General features: G+C 50.1%; 5 protein-coding genes across 5 annotated transcripts; 3 read left to right on the forward strand and 2 right to left on the reverse strand.

Annotated features, from left to right (window-relative positions):
* Positions 1–786: 786 nt before the first annotated feature.
* ASPSYDRAFT_196069 (nitrogen permease regulating protein NPR2) lies at positions 787–4,184 on the forward strand (the record flags this gene model as incomplete). Its single annotated transcript, XM_040843720.1, has 5 exons — positions 787–1,639; positions 2,306–2,380; positions 2,445–2,873; positions 2,923–3,062; positions 3,114–4,184. The coding sequence occupies 5 exons, from the start codon at positions 787–789 to the stop codon at positions 4,182–4,184; spliced, it is 2,568 nt and encodes an 855-aa protein (XP_040706219.1).
* A 620-nt stretch (positions 4,185–4,804) lies between these two features.
* Positions 4,805–6,908, reverse strand: ASPSYDRAFT_86101 (histone acetyltransferase NGG1; the record flags this gene model as incomplete). The annotated part of the gene is made up of 3 exons (XM_040851607.1): positions 4,805–5,788; positions 5,842–6,299; positions 6,365–6,908. 3 exons carry the CDS (start codon positions 6,906–6,908, stop codon positions 4,805–4,807), a joined length of 1,986 nt encoding a protein of 661 aa, XP_040706220.1.
* A 1,088-nt stretch (positions 6,909–7,996) lies between these two features.
* ASPSYDRAFT_86102 (RING-H2 finger protein) lies at positions 7,997–9,657 on the forward strand (the record flags this gene model as incomplete). The annotated part of the gene is made up of 3 exons (XM_040851608.1): positions 7,997–8,197; positions 8,270–8,804; positions 8,861–9,657. The coding sequence occupies 3 exons, from the start codon at positions 7,997–7,999 to the stop codon at positions 9,655–9,657; spliced, it is 1,533 nt and encodes a 510-aa protein (XP_040706221.1).
* Positions 9,658–10,167: 510 nt separating this feature from the next.
* Positions 10,168–11,442, forward strand: ASPSYDRAFT_109831 (histidine phosphatase family protein; the record flags this gene model as incomplete). The annotated part of the gene is made up of 2 exons (XM_040839903.1): positions 10,168–10,237; positions 10,289–11,442. Coding segments are annotated over 2 exons (1,224 nt in total), but the record flags the coding sequence as incomplete, so codon positions are not given.
* Positions 11,443–11,682: 240 nt separating this feature from the next.
* Positions 11,683–12,618, reverse strand: ASPSYDRAFT_145574 (uncharacterized protein; the record flags this gene model as incomplete). Its single annotated transcript, XM_040841534.1, has 2 exons — positions 11,683–12,121; positions 12,191–12,618. 2 exons carry the CDS (start codon positions 12,616–12,618, stop codon positions 11,683–11,685), a joined length of 867 nt encoding a protein of 288 aa, XP_040706223.1.
* Between the last annotated feature and the right edge of the window lie 96 nt (positions 12,619–12,714).

Here is a 12,714-nt window from a genome sequence, read left to right on the forward strand (position 1 = left end):
CAGCAGTTGGAGCTGATCCGCAAGTTTTATCTACCTTGGCCAAAGCGGAAGTCCTTATAGTTCCTCGCAACCCCCGAAGCAGCACCGACTCGCAGCTCCTTGTTTTTGGTTTTCGACGGACTCCAATCCGCCTTCACAACGCCGAAGCTTATCCATCCATGAGATGTGATTGCTGGACTCTCGCTCATTCCACGTTCTGATTGTGCCACCATTCCAGTTTTTGATACTTATCTACTCCCTCGCCTGGCTCCCATTGTGCGGAGACTTAAGGCCGCCTTCGTGCGACAAGGATCACGCCCAGCCCTTCATTGTTTCTGGGTTTCAACTATTGATCGACGGTCTCCAGAAGGTTACCATTACCTACAAACTTACGCAGTACAAAGGTCCCTCTTATTGCCCGCTTCCGCAACCAGGAGTGGCACGAGCCAGCAATTGCCCGATCTCGCCTCCTTTCTGATTCCTTTGTCATTCAGCTTGCTTCCAGCTCTCTTTCCCTCAGTTCCTGTGCACACTGCTCAGCCTTTCCATCAGACTGGCCTAAAATTAGCAGACGGCTGCCCTTCTCCACCTATAATAATAATAGCCTTGCGGAGCGAGCGATCCATTATTGGGCCTTATCCCATCATCTCCCTTTCGCCTTACCTGCACCCGATATTTGTACCCCTAAGTTGGCCTGTTGCGAATTCGACTGCTTCCTTCATCTGACAAGTCCATCATCAACCAACCCCCCCNCCTTTTTTTTTTTTTTTTTTTTTTTTTTTTTTTTTTTTTTTTTCCGTCTTCACAATGCACAAACCATCTCTGGCTCAAATAGTACATCGGGCGACTTTCCCGCGTCAGCGCACCAGCGACCCGGCAACATTTGCCGCCCATATCGCGCTTAATCTGGTCCCGGAGGTCCGCATCGAGACATCCACCTTCTATGGATCGCTAGACAGTGTGGAGGCCCAATACCCTGGATTGGACTACTCCTATGGCCCGCATCGTATGAGGTTGAGCCGTTTCCCTTGGCATCGCAAATTATTCAGAGTCTTTGACGAGCTTGGACTGTCAGAGAAAGAGATAGGCTCACTATGTCGTTGGGAGGGTACGAAGTCCGCGCGACAACGCTACGAAAAGGAGGAAGGTGTGAAGGTCCGTGACACCACCGCTGATGCGATCCGACCTGCATCACCCTCGCCGCTTCCATCTGTCATAATCCATGTTGAGGATGGCCCGGAGCCAATCTGCGAAACAAAGGCTAAGGCTGCGACATACGAGGAGGCAGAGATTCCGAATGGTGCAATGGATGATCGGGGCGTCGACTGTGAGTTGCCGTTACAGGAGAGTGAGGATTCCAGCGACGAGGAGATGGAGAGCTGCGGGGTGGAATTGAACCATCGCCTTCTTGCTGCAACAGCGGCAAGGGAACGGGGTGCTAATGTACCATTGGATGAGGACTGGGAGCAGTGGCTTAAGGAAGCAGGAGAGCGTGGCAGTTACACGGACGTTTTAAATGCGATCCGTAGAGGCCAGCCGTTGAACTTCCTGTACGACCTTCCGGCCTCGATACCCCAAACGGGTAGAACTTCGATTCAACATTCCGTATCGTTTTCCGAACCGTTGAACATGTCAACACCATCTCGCTTGCTTTCTACGAGTGCCAGTATTCGGCGGTCTCCTCCAACACCTGCCAGGGCCGCGCGATAGGAGGCGTTTTATGGGCTTTCTTCCATCGGATTCGGCTATTATGACTGCATATTCTTGCTTTCACCCCGCCGCCCCTCTTCCAACATCTCACCTATTTCCTTCTTTGGTACGCATTTATGGCGTTTGAGTGGCAGTCTCTTTCATTACTTCTTATTATTGCTTTTCAACTGTGGGCTGCTTTCTCTTCATATAGATCTCCTAATTGTTTATGCGATGTTGGCCGTGAGCTTTGCCCAATACCCCGGCGCGTTCTTAGCAGTCCTTGCGCGTTTGAGCCAAGTCTCGTGTGGTTACTGGGAGTTGAAAACTTGGATATTCCGTCAGCATGTTTCTAGCAAAAAAAATTGCGATACTTTTAATATAGGAATTCTAAAAATTTTTAATAAGTTATGCTTTGTTCATGCTTTGGTTGTAGTGTGGAGTTGATCGGCTTTGGGAGCTTCAAATGTTCCACCTTCTCCGAGGTTCCCCAACTTCAGCAATCAGCTTTCTCCCCACAGTAGTCAGCTACTTTTTCCGACGAACTCCTGCGCAGAACCATGATTAATACAGTATACTTATAATAGTTGCAGCGGTGAAATGACCTCGGGCTCGGTGTGACCCGACTTTCAGTTAGTTGACTTTAATGTGGGCCGTCGCCCCTCAACCATGATCAAAGCCATTTTCTACAGCAAGTTCGACACGCAGGGAGGTCAGTTACCCAAACTAACCATTGTACCATACTCGTCTCGCCGAATAATACTGACATAATTAAGGCCCGAAGGTCGTTCACCAGGTCCCCGATGGAGCAATTGCCCCCTCCAACACCGCCCCCTCGCAACCCCTCTTCCTCACCTTCTCGGATATATCGTTCTTCGTGATACCTCGCCAGGAGCTATGTGGAAACCTGATTCAGGTATGCACAGACGGATATCGTATTCTGGGTTATCCTATATGCATGAAGTCACCCCTATACGACCGGAATGAGTTCATCTTCAACTTTTGTGTGGTACTGCGGGAAGAGGATGATTTCAGCAGCTACAAAAGCGTCGTCCAGAAACTGGCAGACCTGATGCGTGGCCTGGAGGAACAAAATGGATTTCTATCTCGAGATCATTCTAATAGTGGCGAGGGGAAAGTATACAGTTTGTGCGAGACGCTGATGGAGGATTTGAACAACTATTGCGAGTGCATGATCCCAATCGGTATGGCTTCACTCTCTTCTTCTTTTTGAGGCCAGGACTAATGTAGGAGCAGATGAACTGAATACATTGAACATCAAGCTATTTCCTGTCTATCCTAACCCACCCCCTGTTCGTGCCTGGCAGGTTCCCTTATTTACCGTCCGCTACCAAGCGTTCCTTGATGAGAACTGGGACCTCACAATGCAACGGGTATGTTGATTTCCACGTGGATACAACTCAGTTACTGACCGCCAGTACTAGATTGTTCCACACATCAACGGGGTCAACAGTATTCGCATTATATCCCTCCTTGCTGATACAGATTTCTCTCTCACATGCCGCGCAATCCGGCATCTCCTTTACTACGGCTGCCTCCTCCTTCTGGACATCTTTTCATTTTCCGGCATATACGCACCCACTGCACTATTTAGCACCACAATTGCTGCAGACGAAAACATGCAGCAGGAATGCGCTCGCTATGTCAACACACTCTTCGCATCCCCGATGACTGCACCCGCAGCACCTGCCGCCATCTCTTCTGGCCACGATAAAGACAACGTCTGGCCACCGACCGGGGACCCGACCCCCAGCCTCGGGAACGACAGCGTGCTGACCAGCACAAACGAAAATATGAGTCCCACGGCAACCCCCAGCCCAGCCAACACAAGCACACTCATCTCCTCAAACGCAGACCCCCTAGAAAAGCACCCCTCCGCAGATCGAGAGGTGGTCGACGGCGTCGGCATCGTGGAGTTATACGCCAGTCTTAAACAAGGCCAGAGCGTTAAACAATGGTATCTCCAGCACAGCCGCCAGCTCACCCACATCGACATCCGCCGCTTCATCACATTCGGTATCATCAAGGGATTCCTATACCGAGTACACAAGTACGCAATAGCAACAGGCAATCCAGCCCCTCAGTTTAAATCAGGAGCCACAACACCGCGTTCTCACTACCTGTCTACACACAGCGGGCCGTCTTCGCGAGGTCCTGGGACCGGTACCAATAGCCCATATGCCTCCAGTGCGGGTGATGAACCTGCGCCTATCTCACATCACCATAGTCATCATCATCATCATCATCATCACCACCATAATCGTAGCGAGGATGCGAAGGATCGAGATCGTGCATCTGTGCATAGTGCGAGTCGCTCAGCATTGCTGTATGACGATGACGAGGAGGAGGATTTCATCGATGATAAAGAGTTATCCAAGTACCTGGATGGCATGCATTGCTTTGACCAGATCTGCACCGAGCTGGAAATCAGTGAGCGAGAGTTAACAGCGAGGTTGAAGCGCTATCATGGTGAGGTTCTGATTATTCATCGTTGATTTCGCTTTTGTGTTTGATATCGAGAGACTTACATACGAAGTTCTCTACAATTGATACCCAAGTCTGTTTTCTACTTCACCATATACTTCCCCATTAGTAAGTAGTATCTACGCGTACTACTCGTATTTGTCAATTTGGCAAGGCAGACACGATGACTACCTAAGTGCGGCGGAAGGCGCAACCTTCCATCATGGATATGTTAGGTACCTGCCCGATTGGATTGAAAGCCAGTCGTTCTTTCCCATTTGCTTCGAAGGCCCATTGCGCCTTCCTGGATAACCCCAGCTTCTTAAGGCAACAGCAACCGGCCGATGGCCCCTTCCCATATTGGGTGAATAACAATCGCACCTTCCGACATCGTAATCCCCAATAGAGTCGTTACACCATGAGTGATCATATTCGAGGTACGTATACACAAACAAAAAACTTCCATGGGCGGTTTCCAACGCTTACCACCTCCGATTTAAAAAGTTGCTCCATATTACGCCAAAATAGATAAGCGAGTCCCGTCAATCGACCATGCCGAATCAGTACCATGTGAATCGCCGAAACTCAAGTAGGTCTCGGTGGAAATATAAACATGAAGAATAAAAAAAAAAAGAATAAGAAGAGAATTTGATCACTCTTGCTCTTCATCCCATCCTTCCACCTCCATCTTCTCATACTCTGACATAAGGGATGGTGTAAAAATGCTCTCGCTTGTTCCGGGGACGGTCGTTTTGCAGTCCTTAAAGACAGGCCCGATGCAGTCGCGCCAGCGCTTGCGTCGGTCCATGAGCGTTCGAGCAACGTCTCCAATGGCAGGTCGGCTGATACCAGCAGCGCTGACGACGTGGCTTCCACCGCCGGCTCCACCGGGTCGGTGCTTCGCCTGGGAGCCCTTTTTGCTTTTTCCTAGTGTCCTGGTCCGCTTTAGATAAGCTTGTTGGACTTGGGAGTCTAGATCATCGTGGATGGTCATGTACTCCTGGAACGCCATGCGCTCGCGGGCGACCTCGAGGACCCTTGATTTACGTGCGCTATTGATGATCATCTGTTTTTTGAGCTCGCTTTGTAAAAGACGGAGGCGCTGGGCGATGTCATCGTCATAGTGAGCATCGTAATCTGGGTTGTCGTCGGCTCCGAGAAAGCCTACGTGCCGGAGTTCCGCCTTCAGTCGCTCGTCTAGCTGTGCGTGGTCAAGTTTTGCTGCCGGGACCTTGAAACCGCTGGGCGATGCGGCACGAAACGAGGTTGCGGACGGCTGGGGCTTATTTTCCGATTCTCCCGCTGGGTTATCGATGTCCATCGAGTCTCCGTTCAGACCATTCAGCGACAGGTCCCCGTTGGTGTTGCCATTGGTGGCGTTCTCATCGGGAGGCGCACGATGTTCATATCGTAGCAGAGAATAGAGACGACTGACCAATGGACCTACGGACACTTTATCTGTCTCCGCTGTCTCATCGGTAACCTGCTCAATGTTTCCGCGGCCTTCATTTAGAGGTAACTTCTCTCGATCGCCATTTGCTTGATCGATATTCATTAGACCGTCTTCTTCAGCCCACACATCCGTGTAATGCTTCTTTCCTCGCTTTGGCATGATAAATGGCGTGACTCGGTCACCCTGTAGCTTAAAGTTAGCATATCACATGAATTAGGGTAAGGAGGAGGTCGGACCTTTTCTTTTAAGAAAGCTATATCTTCCTCCATCATAGGACGGACATAAGGCTCGATATAGAGAAGAAAGGTGTTGGCGTTAACTTGGTTGGTGGGCTTAGCATTGCTGAAATCGCGGTCCGGAGGAACTCCTGCCATCAAGTGGCGTAAATCACTTTCTGGGAAAGCATTCACGCTGAATATCTCCTTCTTGTCGTCGTCCGTCATTCCGGGCGCGATGTCTCGAATATGGTATATTGTGGGATCATCGAATTTGAGTGGATTGGGCCCGAAGACTTGTATTTGAGGTACGGCCGGCGCTGGTTCAGGTTGATGCGACTCAGAGCTGTCTTCAGATTTGGGTGATGCAGCATCTGCACCATCATTGGCCTGACGTGGTGAAGCTAATGAGGGTGGGGATAGCGAAGATGTTTCGTCTGATACTGCGTTCTTGGACCTTTTGGAAGCCGGGGATGCAGCTAGGAAATATACTCAGCATGCTTTGGTAATGACTTGTGATTTGCGGAAATGTGAGCGAACTTACCACCTTCAACCTTCGTTTCCCCTCCATCCTGACGACCAATTTCGTGAGCGCCATATGTCAACGGGCGCTCCTCCTTCGAGCTGCTACCCCGTTCCTTTCGCTTCTTAAGCTTCCCCGACTTGGATGCTTTGCTCTCTTCGTCATCGTCGTCCGCTTCACGCTTCACCTTCGCGCGCTCCGAACCGTCAAATGATTCGGGCTCATCTATCACTTCCTTGCGCTTCTGGGATAGCTCCCTAATCCCGGCATTGCAGGCATCACCACGAGCCTCCGCCGATTGACTCAGGGACCTGAGGTGTTCCACCAAAGACTCCAAAGATCTTGAATCGGGAATTGGGCCCACTCCGCCCATACGTTCCAGAATTTCCGCATATTGTACTGTTGTGGGGACGATGAGTTTGGATGCGTCGTTGTCAAGGTAGCTGGTAAGAGGGGCGGAGGTCGCGGTCGGAGCTGCGCTGGAGCCAGAGTTGGGAGTTGTGTTGCGGCTGCGCGACGGTCGCACATCACGACCCTTTCCTTTTCCTTTGTTCGCTGACGGCATTTCTTAAGGTGTAACTCAGCTAAACATAGGTTGCTAGTATGTGCAAATCGAAAGAGGGCGTATTGGTGAATTGAGCCTCAATAGACCATATCCACGTTCTTGTGCGAAGCCTTAATAGACACCGAGTAATTACTGGGGATACAGGAGTTGTAGCTGTGTGCTCTAGCAAAAGAATAAGCAGAAAATCCGGGACGAAGGCGATAATCTCCAATTCACAACATCTTGGATACTCTCACGCGGTCTCCATCATGTGAGCCGCAACACGTGACATCACATGAGGATGGCGATAAGGGGCGATAAGTGTCGATAAGGAGATTGCTGAACTAGTGTTAAGGCACGGTCCATGATCTGCAAACCTACCTTGTATCATGAACCAAAGGACGATGTTCATGTTGATTCATGGGCAAACAACTGGGAAATGAATGTGTCAGAGCTGGCAGACTGTTTATGCTTCTGATTTATCATTTGCTATCCTACAATGACTTTTGCTATGTTTTTTGAGTGTTGTGAGGCTGTCATTGAAGATGAGAGGCAGCAAACAAGATCGATGCACTGGCTCTTCAGCCTTGCGGCGTGTTGAGTCCTACGGTTGTGGGATTTGATTTCACCTGCACTAATGATGGCCAGACATTTAAGGCAGAGTCTTTTCGTCAGCATTTATTACCATCGACAACATGCTTTCCGCGGTCTCCGTCGCCCAACTGTCCGCAAACGTCGACGGCGCTCCACTTTGGACAGCATCATACTTTGGAACAGGGAATCAAGCTGAGTGCGATCCTGGACGAGAATAGAAATCGTGTGCGGATAAAAATCTTCGCCTCCATTTCTCTTGCCTCTTGTTTTGCTGCGATTGCATTCTGCGTAGCTCCCGCGCTCTCTGGCGGCGGATAGCAACAGCGATTCGGCCACCCACGCCTTGACTTATCTTTCTTCACGAACTCTTGATTCGGCCCTCACGTTGCTCTGAAGTCGGATTATAACCGCATTAGTTTCGCGATTGACCGCCGCGGTTTGATTGATGATGTGCTTTTGATATTAAAGTGCCTTTGAGTTGAGTGGGAAGTGGTCATCGATGTGTATGTTCCCCAATGTGTTACCACAAATCACCCCCGAATATCGCGCCATTTCCCGCGACATATCATCCTCAAATCAGCCCGTATGCAGATTATATGACCTTTGTGCGACTTCCAGCTAAAGCTTCCTTTCCTGCAGCTGCTAAATCGCTCAACACGGCTGCAACGCTTTTTGCGGGCCCCGGAAAAGCGAGCAATTCAACACCGTCTGTCAGTGTATGTATCTTTTGTTCACCACTAATATTAGACACAGCCAAAATATTACCGAAGCTGATCTTATATCGCCAGGGAAATGCTTCGTTCCATCTCGTTATAGAGGGTGACATGCAAACGCTGTCTACCCAGAATGCTCCAAAAGACGGACCCGTACAAGGAATACTCTTCGTCCCTAGCCTGGAATTGAACGACCCGTGCAATAACATAACCGCGCCGTATATTCCAGCCAATGTGACCCGCTACCAAGACGTGAGCTCGCATGGATACCAAACTATTGGGCTTGCACCATGGATCACCTCGAATTGCAGCAAGTCATTTCTGGATGCCTCGAGTCGCGTAGGCACAGAGGCGCTGGTGTTTTTTCTCCCAGTACGTGACGATGCAAAACCACCACCGCCAGACGATCCCACGTGGCTATTAAGCGGTGGCGCTTCTTTGGAGAGCGATTACCCGTACCCCGTTTATGCTATTCCTGGATCGGCAGGCGTTACTCTTTTTGAGCAACTATCACGGTATCCAAGCAATGAAACCTTTCCCCAAAGCCAGCAAAATGCTTCCTCGCGGGGTGATGGGGGATATGTGCGGTTGTATACTTTCATAGACCTAGGTAAGGCCACCGCTGTTGGACATCGTTGCTCGAGACTGTGGCTAATGTCTGATTAGAGAAAAGCGAAAAGAAAACACCAAGCATATGGGGGTTTCTATTAGCAATTATCGGGACCGTAGTAGTCCTCAGTGTCATTCTTCTCCTTCTTTATCAATTCCTACAGAGGCGGCGACGTGAGATTTTGCAACGGCGTCTTGCAGTAGGTGCGGCGGACTATCAGCAGTTCCAACTCCAGCACCTCAAGGTTCCGCAAGAGCTTATTGCGAGGCTTCCGACTTACGTCTATCCTAATGTGAAAAATCATGGTGAGGATTGTTCGCTGCATACCTCGTACGACAACAATATACCTGATAGAGTTGATAATGCAAAACGAGGCGAGGTCAAGCAGAAAGATGATGAAAAGGAGCCAGAGGTGGAAGCAGATGGGCGGATAACACAACAGAAGAACTCGGCTGGCTTTCAAGGTGCCCTGGACGCCGAACAAGAATTTAAAACAGCTCAAGAAAGGGTTAAAGATATTTCCCCACGACCAGCTCGATGCGAGACATCCTCCCCGGCGGCCTTTGAGTCCGACATCCCTGATGCAAACCACCCAACTCAACTGAGCCACTCACAGACAACATGCGCCATTTGTCTTGATGACTTCACCCCAAATTCATCCATCGTACGCGAATTGCCGTGTGGCCACATCTATCACCCTGAGTGCATTGATATCTCTTTGACTCGAAGCAGTAGCCTTTGTCCGCTATGCAAAAAGAGCGTGTGGGCGCCTGAATTCTATCCGATTCCCACCCCCCAAGCTACACACCGACATGATAATGTGCGGCACCCATGGCTGATGACACAGATGTGACGTTTGTTGTGTTTTTTTGGTACCCTTTCTGAGATACCCTACTTACACATGTGATGTCTTGAAACGCATTATTCTTCGAAAAAATGGATCTCATCACTCAACAAGATTTTAGAAATGATAAACTGGCATGGGGTGGGGCTGATTTCGACGAGGAACTCGAGTGACTGCCATCAGGGCCCTTAGCGTCTTGTCTTGGTGGTCATAGCTATCATGACTTGTCCAAGGTTGGGGGTTTAACGTCAAATCATCTTCGAGGCACCCAGGACTCAGCTCGCAGAGAGAGCCATCCAAGCAGCTTGGCAAGTCTTGGAGTCTTGAGCTGCAGCGGTAATGCCCGATCGTTCCATAGACCATTTATTAATAAAAAGCCAATTCCGAAGATTAGATCTCTTTCGTACCGTAAGAAGTGAGGGGTTAAAAAGGGCTCGTTTCCATTTCGTACTGGGTAGACGAACGTCAACTACTATCCCTACCACCACAATGCATCTTCCTTGGATAACTGCCATTACTAGTGCTCTAGTGTCATCAGTTGGTGCCGAAACCATCTTAGGAGTGACTGTTTACACCCGCCATGGTGATCGTGAGACGATCCAATAGTAATATTGATCATAATTCTAGCTAACCACGATAGGCTCCTCCAAGCACTATCCAGGCTACATGTTAACCAACCTGGGCCTTCAGCAAAACTTCCAGGTTGGCTCGGATTATCGTGACCTTTACGTCTCGTCCGACTCTTCTAAGCAGATTCTTGGAATCTCCGAGTCCAAATACGTGCCGTCACAGATCTTCGCTTCAGCTCCAGATGAGCCTGTTCTGCTGAACACCGCCACGGCTTTCCTCCAGGGTCTTTATCCTCCCCTTGATGCTTCTATTTCTTCCCAGTCCTTGAATAACGGTACCAACTATACAAACCCGCTCGATGGATATCAATATGTCGTTCTCCATGGTGAGGAGAAGGAAAGCCCGGACACCATCTGGATCAAAGGCGACGACGAATGTCCTGCCTTCACTGAAGCTATGGACACCTTTCCCGAGAGCACCGTGTACCAGGAAAGATTGGAGTCAACCAGGTCATTCTACCAGCAATTCTGGCCGGATATCCTCGAAAACGTGTATGACCTCTCGGAAGAAGACATGACATACGGGAACGCCTACACAATCTTCGACCTCATCAACGTCGGCACAATCCACAACACCTCCATGAAAGACGCCGTCACCACAGAGCAACTCTTCCAACTGCGCGCCCTCGCTGACAGCGCTGAGTTCGATTCCAACTACAACGCTTCGCAACCGGACCGCTCCATCGGAGCCAAGACTCTCAACACAGCTATCCTCTCCCACCTCAACGAGACAGTCACTTCCAAAGGAGATGTCAAATTCTCCCTCCTCGCTGGAAGCTACGATACAATGCTTGCCTTCTTCGGTCTGAATGAGCTAACCGCTGCGTCGAGTGATTTTTACGGGCTGCCAGACTATGCGTCCACGATGGTCTTCGAGCTTCTAACTAGCAACGACGACGTGGATGGGTTCCCATCTGATACGGACTCGCTCATGGTCCGATTCTTGTTCCGGAATGGCTCGGATTCTGGTGGTGAGCCTACTGCGTTCCCCTTGTTTGGTGGTGAGGAGACTACTCTCTCCTGGACGAAGTTTGTGGCTGAGATGCAGAGTCGTGCGATTTCGTCAGTGGCGGAGTGGTGTAATGTTTGTCGGAGTGAGCAGGAATTTTGTGTTGCTGCTACCGCGGGTGATGGTGTTTCTTCTGAGGAGTCTGAAGGCAATGGTGGTGGCTTGTCGAATGCTGCTTCTGGGGTTATTGGTGCGATGGTTACCCTTTGTGTTGTTGGGATTATTGCTGCGATAGTTTTCGTGATATTTAGGAAGAGAACTCGTGCTGCTCCTGGAGCCGTGACGCCCTGGACCGTGGAGAAGGGAAATGCCGCTGGTAGTGGTAGTATTAGCAGCTAGGTAGTTAGTTTAATAAGTTGGATCAATAAGCTACTATACATACATAGCAATAACCCATCAAGCAAACTTATCATGCTTCCCGCGAACCCTAACATCCAAAATCTCCTCATGGAAATTCCCTTCCCTCCTCGCTCTCCTCAACCTCTTCACCTCATTCTCATCCAGCCTCCGCCCAACAACCTCCTCCAGCTCCTTCCGGCTAACCTTCTCCTTCGCCTTCGTCTCCTTGCTCGCCTTTATCCTCGGCTTGAACCGCGCCTGCATCCGTATCCGCACAGTCGTCTGGAACGAAAGACCCTCTTCGTCTCCGCGTATTTCAACTCCTTTATTCGTTTCTTTGACCCCAAGAAACGTATCTGTTTCGCCCGCACCACCCATTGTCTGGATAAAGAACGCCCCCGGGATATCAGGCGACGGGTGCATAAGGAACGACTCATGCTGCGAAATCGCCGATGCAGTAGCGCTGAAAAGTCCATATTTATCGCATGACAAATATCTACCGAATCACAAGCCACATCAATACAGTTCCTCAGAAAGCAAAAACGAAGAGAGAAGGAGAACAAACCTCCCATGTCCACCCTTCAAACTAAACCCCTCCGTCCCCGCAACCCTCGTCGCAACCCAAACCTGCCGCACATCATGTGGTTCCGCAGTTCGCGCATCCCCCTCAATTAGATTCTCCAGTTCGCTCGCATACACTTTCCCGTTCATATCTGAAGCAATGCATGTCGGGGGCTCGGAAGGGAGGACGATAACGATGGGCCCCGAGATGTCTGACGTTGTGTCGGCGGAGACCCAGCTCTGGTCTTCAGCTGAGGCTTCTGCGTTTACATTTGCCCGGGCATCAGCTTCGGCGTCTGCTTCTGGGTCGGCGGACTCTGCAGGCTTGGGCTGCTTGGATGGTGCGGAGAGGTCGCGGTCGTAGTCGCGGTCGGGGTTCTTGCGCTTTTTGGATTTGGGCTTGTCGCCTTTGAATGTTAGGGGTTTGACCATTATGGAAAGCAACCTTCCCTCTCGACAGAAAGAGTTCTGGTTTGTAATTCAGGCGGATTGATTGAGACGTTTCGTGAAATGGAGATGGAGAAGTCA

Source organism: Aspergillus sydowii (genome assembly GCF_001890705.1).
Source record: "Aspergillus sydowii CBS 593.65 unplaced genomic scaffold ASPSYscaffold_2, whole genome shotgun sequence".
Lineage (NCBI taxonomy): Eukaryota > Fungi > Ascomycota > Eurotiomycetes > Eurotiales > Aspergillaceae > Aspergillus > Aspergillus sydowii.